The sequence below is a fragment of the Anopheles gambiae genome, chromosome 2 (genome assembly GCF_943734735.2).
Source record: "Anopheles gambiae chromosome 2, idAnoGambNW_F1_1, whole genome shotgun sequence".
NCBI classification, from domain to species: Eukaryota; Metazoa; Arthropoda; class Insecta; order Diptera; family Culicidae; genus Anopheles; species Anopheles gambiae.
In genome coordinates, this window is record NC_064601.1 from 32,738,424 (window position 1) to 32,753,383 (window position 14,960).

General features: G+C 44.3%; 1 protein-coding gene across 6 annotated transcripts in view; it reads right to left on the reverse strand.

The window, feature by feature from the left end:
• The window catches only part of LOC4576873 (uncharacterized), a 136,710-nt gene that overhangs the window by 15,988 nt on the left and 105,762 nt on the right, over positions 1-14,960 (reverse strand). For all 6 annotated transcript variants that reach the window (XM_061642446.1, XM_061642444.1, XM_061642448.1 and 3 more), the window contains 3 exons: positions 13,583-13,699; positions 13,311-13,491; positions 12,796-13,047 (listed from right to left, as the gene is read on the reverse strand). In XM_061642446.1, coding sequence (XP_061498430.1) covers positions 12,796-13,047; positions 13,311-13,491; positions 13,583-13,699 — 550 coding nt within the window. The remainder of the gene's footprint in view (positions 1-12,795; positions 13,048-13,310; positions 13,492-13,582; positions 13,700-14,960) is intronic.

Genomic DNA, 14,960 nt, shown 5'->3' on the forward strand with positions numbered 1-14,960 from the left:
TACCCTTTTGTATTTCTTAACTTAATTTATTCTTAACTTATTTGTTATGGTGTTTGTTTATGTGAGGCGGTATCAATCTGAGGTTTGCCTTAAAAAAACATTATGAGTGACCTTTTCACCTTTTAACTTTTGATTGTGAATAAGAGTTAAGTTAAGAGATAAATAATTTATCACATGGAACATATTTTACACTATAACATACACATTTTACATTTTACACTATAACATTGACATTTTACATTTTACACTATAACATTACATATATAGTGTAAATAGTGTTTACATGTATTGCACGTTACAAAAATGTTTTGTTTAAGTTATTACTAATCATAAATAGGTTTCCAGTAGCTTGCAGAAAAATTAATTATTTACTTTAATTTTGCTTTTCAAACTCGTTACAGTGGAACAATCATTAGAGAGCAATAAAAATGTTGAAAATATACCAAATATTCATTTATTTATTCATTTATAAATTACTTTCCCTTGATTTTTTTTATTTTTACACAATATTTGCTGGTTTCATAATCAGCATTTTAAATGCAAGCAAAGTTTCTAACGCACCATTTTCAACTCAAATTACCAGCACATATTCATTATCATTTATGGGGAAATCGCGAACGTGCTTCGAATAGGTGAGCCACAATCAAAGGTGCTACAAACAAGGCTCCGACACACCTTCAATCACCAACGCCAATGTGGTTCAACGAGTTGTGTAGGTCCCTATGAAGTGGGGGAAGAAGAAGAAAAAAAAACTAACACCAAAGTTACACCGCTACAACATTGCCATGATTTAAATATGCTAATGCTACCACACATCATGGCCCCGGTTAAATCAGGACAATTTTTTACCCACCCCCGGGGGGCGTGATTTCAGCAACATCGATAACCACCGCCACCACACACACACACACCTATACACCCTCACACATACGGGCACACCGTGGAATACCGTGGAGTAAAAGGTGGGCCAATGACATGATCGGGACCGCGGGCCGGAATAATCGGAAACATGATAAGGGTTTCAACATTTCCTCCCTCCCCTCGCCCCTGCTCGCCTCACCATGTCGCTCCATTACCGGCACACAGTCAACAGAGCTTGTAATGGAGGCAAAAAAAAGGAGCAAAACGAGGGTGTGTGAGCACGAAACAGAAAGACCGAGTGTGTTACGGGTCAAACAACGGTACATATACATAACCTCACACACACATACACACACATCGGAATCATGTATCATTTTCCACCGTCTGGCGGTGTTCCAGCACACGCCAGGAATATGTAGATGTTGCACTTTCTTTATGAAAAACGATCAGGAAAAGGGCTCGCGAAAGGGAAAAGTAGGTGAAAGATAGAGAGAGAGCAAGCGAGAACGACAGAGCAAATGTGAGTAGGTGTAGATAGGAATTGGCAGCTCAAATGGATGCTGGAAGGGTTAAATAAAAGATAGATTGCGGTCGGTCGCAAAAGTATTATCGGCTAAAGTGGTTCAGCGAGTTAAAGGCTGGCAAACACACATCGTGCACGGCGAGGCTGGCGATGTCGATGGCAAATGAGCATAGGAAACATGGGGAATTGAAGGAATCTTCTTAAAAATTAATTCCACAGCACCGAACGTATGTTGGGTACAAGCTTTTAAAGATTTAGGCTAGATAAGGAATTTACTTTAAAAATGAAATATGTTGTCCAATCCTGCAACATTGCCAGCTCGTGGCATTCCCACCCCCTTTTCAACACTCTTCACCGCTCCGTCCCGCATCGAGCGTAACCCCTCCCTGTTGCCGCAGCTCGGAAGGAACACATTCGGGGGCGGTGAGCGTAAGAACAGTTCCTTCGCCCGATAAGGACGGCAACAAACAAGCGAGCGATAAGAAACAGGCTGCCAACAAGATGGTGTATTTGCGCTTGGCAAGGAGCAACATAACTGGCGACATGTAGCCGGATGCGCAAACATGTTGCTCCGGCAAATGGTGGAAGATTTGCCGCCCAAAGTCGCACATGTTCCCGGCACGAACGGGGGGTGGCGGAGGGCCGGCTCGAGGAACGGGGGCAACGCGAACCGGGAATGAACGCAAGATGAGCAAACAAGGCGTACTCTGCCGGTTGCGCAGAGATATCATGTCATAAGGCACACACAATCCGCAGACTAAATATTTGGATTGTTAGCGGTGGTGGTGGTGGCGACAGGGGCGGGCAAAGCAAGGAATAATGCCAACCCAGCTAACCGGAATGGAATGCAAACGAATGAGCGGACGGGATGTGCTACAGTTTTCCGTTGTCATATTTCCTTCCCTTTTTTGCTATTCTCTTCAACTTCTTTCTGAAGGATAACGCTCAGTGCAATATCTGGCTAGCGCAGATAAATTCCGAGAGCAGGTATTATCTGATCCAGTGCCCCTTTTCCGCGCCGACTTGTGGGATGTCTGCATGTGTCTCGTTGTCTGACGCCCCCCCTTGTCCAAGTTTTTATTCGCTGTGAAACGGGCCTTCGTCCCAGCATCAGCTCGAGCGAGGGTTTATGATTCCCTTTCGCCGTTTTCTGATTGACGTTTCGCCGTTTTCATTGCGCGGAGTTTTTAAAATCGAAGTGGAATGAAAAATCGAATCAGCGAAAGCAAATCGTTCGGTACGAAGGCGCAACCCACCGATGATCAAGGGGAGAGAGGGGTGAATCAAATTTTCCATCATTATGCTGAAACAATTCAAAACGGTGCGGGCAGGCAGCAGCAGTTTTGGCTCTGGCAGGATTTTGCGTTGGCATAAGTGACGGGCCAGAATTCAATCACGCCCGTTGCCACCGCGGGCAGATTTTGGGCGAAAGTAATCATTGAAGAGATTTGCGTTGGAGTGTACTGAACGTTGCCATGAGAAAGAAGCCGCTTGATTGGGCCTCAAGAATCGGTGCGCTTATACACTGATGCTATAATTTACTGTGATTGATATTGTTGGTTGAACGGCCAAGTGTGCTTTTAAAAATGTTGCAACTTCCAACAACAAATCGCCCTTTATTCTTCGTTCGTGGTTGGTAATAACTGTCAGATCAGTCAAAGGTGGAAATGCGATCACTGTGGTTTTACATTGCCAGATTGAGTGGCATACTATTCAAACTGTATGAAGACCAGGTGGTCTCGTCCCATACAAATTGACAACTAATTTCGGAATCAAAAAAAGCTCATTTTGACAGAATGGGTGAAATGAATTTCCATAGGAACCGTTCGCTTTGTTCTTAGCAACACATACGTAGTGCACATTGGTGTCCTCATCGACGGCATTATTTGGATCCAAAAATGGATTTTAATTAGTTCAGAATTGGTTTAGCTTACAATAACAAATATTTTGAGTGCTTTTTAAGATATTTCAGTGCAAATAACGAAGATTCTAAGATTTTTTGTGTATTAGGAAAGTCGTCAAAAAGCTTGTTTGGGGAAATGTTTTCACCCATGCTGTCAAAAAGTGACGTTCAACTTTTCCTATGAAAAACAGGCTATAAGCGAAAGGCCACGGGAGTGACAAAATGCTGACAAATTTTTCAAAATGTGAGCTTTTGTCACTTTTTTGAGCTTTTGTCAAAATTTTGTGACCTGGAGCAGCCAGGAAACAAAGTTGACAAAAGTTGACAAAATTTGACGTTCGTGAAAAAGCGTAAACAAACAGCTATTCGGCGCAGTTGTGACCCATTGTTATGATAATAATGCTAAAATGCATGATTCTAATTGATTTATGTACCTAGTTAGTGTTTCTTAAACAAAATATCGATGATATTCAGATGTTGGAGCTTTTTGTCGCTTTTGTGTATGTTTTTGGTGCGGCCACGAGAAAAGCTCTTTTTTGCAGTTGACAAGCAATTTTGACAAAGTTGAAAAAATTTTCAACATTTTTTCAGCTCCGTGGCCACGCGCTATATGAGACCACCTGATCTTCATACACTTTGATACTACTGTTGGCTGTCTTTGCAGACGTACTTCGAGGAGAGCTAACGGCTTATTGTATCAAGCATCCAGGATCTTCCTAACATCCAGTGTCAAATATTCGATCATTCACCGCTGTTGAAAAATGAAATGGGAAGGAAATGGATAAAGAGTGGCTATTAGCATGCTTGACTGCACCAATAAGTCCAACTTGGGAGCGCTTCAGCCACCAAACATATCAGCAACGATTGGTGACAATTTTCTTCAAGTGGTGCTAAGATGCCAAACGGATGCCGTTGGTTTCTTTTCTTTGATTTGACAAAATGTGCCAAAGTGTCGGGGTTAGACGGATGGATTTTGAAAGGTTTTAGCATCATTATATGATATGTGATGTCAGAAACATTTTTGATGTCAGAAACTGAGCCGCTTGTTTGAAAATAATCGAAAGAAATGACAGTTATTTGGATTATTTGCTTCAAACTCTCCACCTTGTATCGTAATAAAGTACCTAAAATACATATCCTCCCGTTCCCGCTTGTTTGCTGTTCATAATTGGGTAGCTTTGGCGCATAATCCAAAATTATTTCCCTAAACATATTTTTGCCAGCTTCCAACCTATTAAAAGAATGTCGGCAACAATGTCGGCCACGCAAGTAAAGTTAACGTAACATTGAAATCTCCAAAAGAGGTTCAACAAATTCTTCCTCAAGTGCCGAGATAAACAACTCCTCCGGAGAAAAGCGCAATAAACTGCTTTGTGGGATGGTGTGACACGGGACGGGAAGGTGTATGGTTGTTTTGTTGGCGCGAGCAATATTCAACATTCTTAAGCGAAGGGCCCCAACAGTTGTTGCCGTCGGAATTGTTGTCGGTGGCAGGTCGGTAGCTTTAAAGCATACCATTTTTGTGTCCCACCGGGGGCAGTCGGGAGGGCTGCTAGTAAAAAGGTAAATCTAAACTTTCGGGTTTTTTTTAATCAATTTTTGTACCTACCAGGGGTGCTGCAACAGGGGGGGGGGGGGGGGATAAAGGTTGATTCGCTTTGAAGCGAAATGTGGGTTGATGAATTTTTCCGGATTCCGGATTGATGGACTGGCGGTGCGCGCACACCAAACCAACACACACACACACCGTGAAAAACACATCATTAGCAGAGACGGTTTTGGCTACCTTTTTGCTACGCAGCTTCTCTAATCCGCATGCCAACCAGTTTGCCGTGCACAGGGGGGAACGAGTGGTTGGTTGCACAGCCTGCGAGCATTATTAAAATACCATAAATCATATATTTAAACCCTCTCCTTGCCCATTCGCAAGATCTCCGTTTTGAACATACCCCCAGCCACAGTGGCTGTGTGGTTTTGTTTGGTTTGGAAAGAATGGAACGGAAGGTAGCAAAAGGGATGGGCGGGAGGAGTTTGGAGGTTGCACTTGCCCCACGAGTTGGAAAGAATTTGATGCCGACCGGAAATTATGAGTTATTGCCGAAGGACCCGGGAAGGGGCAACAGGGAATGATTACATATTTATTTATGGATTAGGTACAAACCCAGAGGGGGGGGGGGGGAAACAAGAGGGAAAAAGGTAGCACACAATCAATAAAGGCGATGCGTGGAGCCCTTTGTTTTTCTTGCCTTTGATTATTGGTGACGTGCTTGACGAGCAAAAGCAGAGAAATTTATTATTCATTAACCACATGATAACAGCACGAACAGAAGAAACCCAGAGTTTGATGCTCTGCCCGTAGTAATAATTTGTTAAACACATAAAAACAATACATTTTCACGAAAAATACAATCATTCAAGTCGATGGTGCACCATCAACTGTGTTACACGGTACAAGGCTCCTTTCCAAGATGGAGCGCAATCACAATGGCTTGTGTACATAAATTGGAAGTTATTATGCTCAACAATGTTCCCCGATTTCACTTCATCCCATTATATCCGCCATTACGGTACCGAGTTGTGATTTGCTTCTGCCAGGCCAGGCCGTGAATCCCGTTTCCCCCCGCAGTAGTAGCCCACGGAACTTTCGGTCCATTTCGGTGTGCGGACGGAGTTTTTGTCACCATCACAAATTGCCACTTAAACCCTTCCGGAATCCGGACCAGCAACAGAAAAATGTGTGCGACCCCTCCAGAAAAAAAGGGGTTTTGCTCACAATCGAAATGGTGGCAAAACCGGTCGTCTTGCGCCTTTGCAATTTGCGGTACCCAGTGATTACATTCATCGCATCCCTTCCCTTCCTTTTGGGGCTGGTTTAGCGAAGAGAAGGAGGGTTTTTTCCCACCTAACCTTCTGGAACCTTCTACTGGTAAGAGGCTGTGGGTGAGGGCCCGATACAACGTCGTCAAGATTTGTCGTACAATGTGGAAGGGCGCACTGGCCAGAGAAACATTACCTCCGACAGCTTCCCGGGGTGGGCATACAAAGCTGCTCCGAAGGGAAAAAGAAAAGTCAAAGAAGGACACAACAAAAAAGGATGCTAATCTTAAGGTGCCCGAATCATCATCTGGCCACTGTGGCTCGAGTGCCAATGACGATCATCCATCCCGCGTGATGATGATCCCGGACCGGAAAGCAAAGTTCCACCAGCCGTGTGCGAGGCAGAATGTTTCGCAACACGACACAATGGCAATAAGCATCGGGACGGGTCGGAAAGCTGCACACCAGGCCACTCCCGACGGGCACTAGTAAAGTGGTAAAGGTGGTGGTGTAAGTAAGTCACAGCCAACAGCAAAAAAAAAGAGAAAATAGCAACAACACCAAAAAACCCTTCGACCAGCCACTGTGTTTTATCTTTTCCAAGAAGAAGGCTGACTACCACTTTCGGTTCAACTTTATTAAGACCCTGCCCCCCCCCCATGCTGCCATGCTTTCGCTCCGTTTGCTCCGGTGACCATTTAGGACCGGGCAAATTGCCAAACCACTGCCATTTGCCAGGCGTAGATGGCAGCTGAGTAGCCGTAGTGTGCCGTGTTAACTCTTTTCCTGTGCCCCGAGTTCCCGTCTGGCGAACAACCTAATCAGCGGAGTAGTTTCGGGGCAGCTTTTGCCTTGGGTTGCTTTCTGCTCGAAGACGCCGTCCAACGATGTTAGGGTTGGCGAAGCGTTTACGGGCTTCCGAGAAAATATTGCGGAGAGAAAATTGTATCGAAAATGGATCTATTTATAAATAAGTAAGAAGGAAGCGCGCACCGGTGCTGGGCCCGGACCAGTTGGGCACTTCCGGCTGTGGATGACAAAAATCCGTTATTTCCGATGTGTTGCTACGTGTTCTGGGTCTGGGTCGGTGGGCCACACGGTGGGATTGTGTGTAGATGCAATGAAAGTTTATATAACACGATAAAATTAAATTTCACTTTGCTTTGGTAAGCTTTGTGACTTGGCTTGTTCTTTTTGTGTTTTTTGTTGTCCAAAAAGCCCATAATATTGACCGATAAGGGTTTAACGGTCGAGTGAGAGACGTTTGGCGAGTAGTTTGTACATTCTTATTAGATTAACAATTTGCGTTTTTGCGAAGTGATTTGTCTCCTCGAACAGTCATTTGAAGCGAAAAAAGCATATTGAACGTAAAGCTCCAAACATACACACGCATAAGCTTTCACCAAACCACAACTGCAAGATGGAAGCAACCGACAGAGATAAGCATTGGGTTCGTCTTCGGGGGTTCATTACTAAAGGGTCCCGATAGAGCTTCTATCTAGCTAAAATGACATCGCTACTGCCGACAGCTGATCCTGCTGACGGTGTTGCTCTTGCCCTGCCCAACACGCACCACACATCCATTCAGCCATTGCCATTTGTCGGCCACCGGGCTGGGATGAAATATTCCGGGCAACTTTTTTCACTTAATGTCAACTGTAAATTATTACGGTTTACACAGGGACAGTGGGTCAAGAACCGCCTTGGGTGCAAAGAAACCCCTGGTCTCCCCTAACCACGAAGGCAAGAGAAACCACTCATCGCTAAACCCCCAAAAACGGGCTGCGAACCATTTTATTTTCTAATCCTTACGTCGGGTAAGAGTTCGTGACCTCTTTGAGAGCAGCACGAACACCTCCTCTTTCCAGCGTGAGGTGGTTGTGGTTTAACATCTGAAATAATTTCGTGTTTCACGTGAATAATCATCAGCATCCTTTTTTTTCTTTTCTTTTTGGAGGGATTGCCTTCTTTTTGTTTGACTTTTGCTCACTCGCAGCAAACGTACAGGCGAGGCGGTTTTGCGGGCCGTCGGATTTGTTTGGAGTGAAATATGATAATTTATATAGGACTGGGCAAGTAAATTCTAATCCCGCCGGCGCTTCGGACCGGTTTCAAAGTCAGCGAAGGATTAAACGAATTTGGTTAATGTTTTTGGTTTAGTTTTGCGCGGCAATGCGGGGAGGTAACGGCCTTACGCAGATGGCTGGAAGGTAATGGCCGGGGGAAAGCAAAGACGATGATGAGAAGCTTCGGCGTGACTCGTTGCAAGTGATTTGTACTCAATTATCATATGACTTATACAATCTAAAAATCGCTACTACAATTTTTACATCAGACTTGTCCACATATTAGTGGTGTTTTGTCATTGGCTATTTATGAGGTTCTTTCCTTTTGTATTATTTTGCATATGTAGTATTTACTGTATTTTACCTAATTTACTGCATGTTTGATCCCTTTATTTTTTTGTGCAAAATCCTTTTCCCCTGCAAATTAAACGAGCTAAAACGGGTCTAGCTGACAGCAGCTAAATTAACATCAACACGCAAGGACGCAAGGAGCGTGTGCCGATAAAAATGTTATAGAAACGAGTTTACTTAAGATCAAACGGAAGATATAGACCAACAGCAACAACAGCAAAAAAAGGTAAACATTCACTGGCATTTCTTTCGCGATCCGGCGTCCGGCAGCCCAACCGAACGAACTAATTAATTTCTGTGTCAACAGAAAACTGTCATCAAGCTAACTAGCAGTTAATGTGGCCCGGGGCGCAACCTGACCGAACGCCGCCCGAAGCTGGGTTGGTACTTTTTTTTACTCTGCACACAAAATAAATGGCCCTATTGGATGACTGACCGGTCATTTCATCAGGCAAGAGAAAGAGAAAAGGAGAGAGAGAGAGAGAGAGAGAGAGAGAAGGAGGAAGAGAGAGAAAAAAGAGGACCACAACTTGTACAGTAAGGAAGGTAAAAGATTGGGCAACAAAAAATAAACCCATTTTCATGCGTTTCAGTTTAAATCAGTGTACTCTTCAGTGAGTGAAGCTGGTCCTCTTATGATCCCTCCTTTCGTTGCCTCCGCTCTTCCGCAGCGCACTTTAGCGCAAAACGGTTTACCCGGCATAAAATGGGTCTAATTATGTTCCGGCATGATGGGTTTGGAGTGATTTTCCTGCCCTTGTCGCCATAAAGTGGGCTCATAAAGCAAAAGCGGGAAAAACAGCATGCATGCCTGCCCACTTTTCCGCTCTCTACGCACCGGGTTTGCACAATTTATCCTTGGTAGTATGGCAAGTTTTTGCAAACGAAGTGAAACACCAACACAAAAAAAAAACTAAGAGACAAAAGTTAATCTGAAACGTAACTAAAACATGCATAAGCAACCGAGCAAAGTGTTTTGCGGTGGTTAGTTGAGCTCTGTAGGTCGTAAATGTTGTTAGCACAAACTCATTTCCACCGAGACGTGATTAGCCGCTGGATCGAGCTAGCCAAATCGAGGGTGCTAATTTTGTGCCACTGCCACGCGTTTAAAACCATGACCTGGGCCTGGAAATGAGCTACTTTCGTTAATTTCCTCCGGCAGGGATTACTTCGACGGAGCGATCAGCAGATTAACGGGATGCTCTCGCTCTCGGTTGCGTTTTCGATTTATTTCGATTAAACTGTTGGCAAGCTAAGCTGGTGGGGATGGTGTATCAGTCGTAGTGAATCATTCACCGGCTAGCTCTGAGCCAAAGTGATGGAACATTAATTGAAACGATACAGCAATTATTAAAGTAGTTAAGCCTTTAATACTACAGACACACAAAAAAGTTTAAACAGTCCGGTCTAATACGTATAGTACATCAATAGGTTTAGGTGCATTAATTTTATTCATTATACGCAATGAACATTTAACGCAAACTGTAATTTTCCTTGTTCTTTTTTTATGTTACCGATCGTTGCCCTTTTTATGAAGCATCGACGTAAAAAACTATACCCAAGAGCTGGTTCTACCAAGCAGATGCTACGTGACGCAGGAATGATGCAGGAAAGTGTGTGTGTGCCATCGACAATAAGTACCGATCGATTATTATCTTAAAATGATTAATTATGATGAAGAACCAATGAACACACCGAGAAGCGGCTACTCGTTGCGGTAATTGTTAACAACCATCCTCTTTGGGTACATTTTTTTTTTTTGCACTGTAGTTGTTCTACACCATCACGGCACCGCCGGCGCCATCAGCAGCTCTGTGACTTTCTGCTTCTGGTTTTCCTGTTTTTTTTTAACGCAAAATCGATGAGTGAAGTTAAGAGTCGCTCTCGGAACGTCACGTACTCGCACGGGCGCACAAAGTACCGTGCGCCTCCATCGAAGCCGACTGTGCGAAACAAGCAGTGGGGCGCGCGCGGTATTGCAGCGAGGTACGATGGGGATGTTGGCGTAACAAAAAAAAAAAAAGCTTTATAAATTCCACTCATCCTTCCAGTGCATGAAAATACGCGAGCGTGCCATCGTGGTTCCAGAGGGCATGCATCATTATCGTCATCGTGATTAACGATTTTCTGGCCGTGGGAGAGTGAAATGGCTGCGACAAAAGTGTGGCGCTTTCCCCGGCCGCCCTTCCGCGACAATGGCGTGTGCGTTCTGGCAAATCTTTCGCGTTGCTAACGAGTCGTTCTGTGACGGTGGCTGTGCTTTCTTGCAGGCTTTTCTACGAGTTTATTATTTGACTGATGATGACAGCATGACGGTAAAATGGAACGCAACAGTTTCGTCAAAGGCGACGCAACAAAAAAAGACGTGCCCCGTGGAAAAAATGGGCAATCATCTCCAACCCCCCCCCCTCCCCATTTCCACCTTCATCAGCTTGCGGCACGACACAGCACGAGCCAGGAGAAAGATGTAAGCTACTCCGGCCTCCGGCACTCCATGTCATCGAAATTATTATGATTAATTTAATTTTGAAATTTTATTATCATTCAAACAGGCTTCATTGGTTGCGACGAGAGAGAGAGAGACAGCGAGCAGGCAATTCGGCAGCACTGCAAAATGTGCCGCGGAACTAGGTGGCCGGATGCGTCGGGGCCGGGGGCGGAACTTTGGCAATTTGTTGTGATAAATGATTTTACGGTGGGTGTGAAAGCGGAAACCGCCCGATTAGATCGCTAGTTGACGGCTGAGCACAATATCCTACAACCCTTTTGCCCGACAAACCGCTCCCCCCCCCCCCCTCTCTCAATGGTGTCGAAAAAAGGATGTTTTGCGTGTCGATCGGTAGCAGGGTGCCCTCCGCAAGGGGAAAGGAAAAAGTTGATCAGGAAGTTTGAAGGAAAACAATGGAAAACAACACTGCTGAGCGTACGGCGGCCTGTTGTTTGACGCAGCAACGATGGCAGGCAACCCATTTGCGATAAGTCGGCGCAAATCTCAAGTGTTGATGGCAACAACAAAACCCGATTGAAATACAATAGGACGATTACGGTTGATGTGTAGCTAACCACACTTCCTATCTACAAAGGCTAAATATATTTTTATACACGCGCGCAACAATCAATGCTCGACGTCGCTCTTCGCCTTAGTCAATGATTGTGTATTATGATTTTTTATGTATGTTCAGATAATTATTTCAATTGCATGTAGCAAAACTTGTCTGTTGCAGGTACGATCGGATGAACAATGAACAGCGGTTAACAAGAGAGACCTGATCTATGATTCGCCTTATCAAAAAGCTTCAAACCCAATAAAAATACGAAAAAACTCGTCGTTCTAGTTCTTCAAAACGAAACGATTTTCCCATTTCTATACCAAACCACATAAAATAAAACGTCAAAACCAAACCACCAGCATATGTCACTAAACTTTGGCGGTGGTGGAAAAAAAATCCATACGAAGGAAAGAAAAGTAAACCATTTTTCTAAATTTTTATCGCTAAGTGTCTGTTTGCAATGGAACAAATTTGTGCAAATCATGGCTAACGCGCACAGCACGAGTTCACACGGTAGCTTTTTCGTCCAGGGCTGCTAAAGTACAGCAACAAAAAAAACGGTTAAACAGACCGATACACTAAAAGGAGCCGCCACTTCAGGTGCCGAAAAGAAGTGGTCCACCTGTCTCGTAAATTCACCTCTTAACTAGCCCACCTCCCCAGGTACCATGGGCCAATGGGACGCATCGTCTGATGAAGCACCAGGGAAGAGTTGGTCCGTAAGGGACTTGTTTAAATTTAATTAGTTCCGTCCGTTCAACCGTTTCCATGCCTGCTGGGGTTGAGTTTCCGCCCTACTACCGTGTGTTGTAGGGTGTGTGGCGATGGTTGAAGAAATTGGCAAACTTGTCCACCTTTGGAAAATGGGGTTGGTCCATGTCTACCTCAGCCCATCTGCGTGCGTCCCGTTCTTGGGCACCGTCTTTTTTTCACTGCCTCTTTGTGCAGTTCGTGTGGCGTAAAACACTGCCAACGGAAGAATAGAGTAAGTAATACACACACGCACACACACACACACTCAGGAACGGGGCGAACCGGAAGCATAAAATATAACCCTTGCACTGACAAAAAAAAACCGTAGCACTGGGTGGTCCTGCCGCGCCCGAGCAAGCCACTGCACACATGCGGGGAAATTAAGTGAATGAAATGGAAAAGAAAACGAAAAAATGCACACACACACACACACAGCCATTGTCGGTGGTTGAATGTCTTTCGTGTACTTACCGGAAATAATGGCGCCCCGTTAACGCAGACACTCTCGGCAAACCGGACGCGGATTGGGCGTGATTTCAGCTTCGCCTTCTTGCCCGCCGACAGCAGGGTCGATTTGCGGCCGACCGCATTGTAGAGCTGCGGCTGGCATACCAGCAGCGTGACGGAGGTTTCACAATTTCTAACTAATTGTATCACATGGTCCCGGGGTGCGTCTTTGACGTCCTCACCGTTTACAGCTAATATTTGGTCACCTGGCTCGAGCTAAAAAAGGGAACGGAAACGGGGTGGCCAAAATTAGGCTCGGAAGCACGGTAAAGAATGTTTTAACTTTTAAAGCAAAGTGGCTAGCTAAAGCTCTGTGAGTGTTGAGTTTTTGCAGTGTGTTTGACTTTAGATAATAATTTCAGATGTTTTAATGTACACTTCCTTAAATATAGCAACACTTTTAAAACTGGTTTTGCCGTTATTGTTGTTGCCCATACTCCTCCGCTTTGCAACCACAATTAAGCGCAATGACTACCTACCTTATTTACACTAGGGCCACCTTCCGTGACGAAACGCACGATCACAGGCTTTTCGCTGCCGGCCACGAACCCGAACCCGAGCGTGGGGCTCCGCTGCAGTACGACGACACGCGGTTCGGGCGGTGCGTCATTGCCATGATGCCGTATCGGTTCCTCATAGGTGGTGGTTTTGTTTAGGTGGCTACAAAACAAATAAGAAAACGAAGCGGTACGACGGTTAGCCGTGAGTAAATCAAACGCTTAGCCGTGCATTGATCCCCGATTCTACTCACTTTATGTAATACGGTTGTCCCTTTTGGTCGATTGCCTTTTCCCAACCGTACGGCAGGTCGTTTGTCTGCACCCAGTTCTCGATGGGCGGTAGCCAGCCAGCCGTGCGCGTTATGTGACTGAAAAAGTGGTAGCGAAAAAAAAAAAGAAAGGACAGAAAAACAGTGGTGATTAATAAATCAACTTGAAAGTAATCATTACAGTGAAACGGTTCTCTAGTGGGGCGGCCAGGTGGCGATGGCAATAATCATAAATTAGTATGCAACAGTTGCTCGTTACGACGTTGGTTTGAAATCGTTGCGATTTGTTCTCGGTGGAATGTTGATTTTGCTAGCTCCCGATTCGCATAAAAAATGCTAAAATTTTAATCACGTTTTATTGTATATTGATTGTTTTGCTGCGGTGCCATTTTTGGTTCAATAAATCTTAAACGCGATTTACAAAGGCAGTTTTTGAGCAAATCATACTTAGAAGGTGCATTAAATTATCAAATGAATCGATTTCACAAGATACACTTGGTCGTACAACGGACAATTAGCATGATTTAGCTACCATCACAGCAAACCATTCACCGTGTACACGTTTATTTAATTTCCAATTGGAAACAAAGGCACAAAATCATCAAGCTTGTAGAGGTTAATATCTCGCATTTCCACCTAACGCACGCTTGGGGTGTGGAATTACGATCAATACGGTTTAGTTGCTAATTAAAATTATATTTTTCCACCAGATTGGAGAACATTCGGATTACCGGTGCCACCGTACTGTGTTGCAGCACAATACCTAACGAGCACTTGTAATGAGATGGGCTGCGCGTTGAGTGGTAATTTGATTTCCAAATTTAGAATCGCGCATTATTGGTCCGCGCGGTGTAGAGTTCGGACCGGGGCAAGTGGCTGGAAAGGAAAGGTTCACCCACTGGTCGATTCCATTCGCGAAAAGGATGAGGGTGGCTCCATTCGCTATACGTAAACCGAAATCTGTATCAGAGCGCAATTCGAATCAACGCGTGGTTTCATGGAATGAAATGAAATTGAGTTCTGTGGCATTTTCAACATGCAATGGTTATAGGTAGATTTTCTAAAGAATTTATGCGTGAATATGATTAATGAAGAATAAATGAATAAAATTAGTTACAAAAATAGACAAGTTTCCTGCGCAACTGAATGTACAATGTTGCTTTAATTTACTGGAAGAGTGCAAATTTCTATGCTTTATCAAACAGCAACCCCCAACCTAGCCATTAATTACGATTAAACGTTCTTCTTCCACTGCATAAACACATTAAATCACAAATATCAACGAACGATTAGCTCGTAGAAAGGTTACAGTTACATGTGGCTGAAGATAGCTAAGATTGAGATATTTACCAGGATTGGT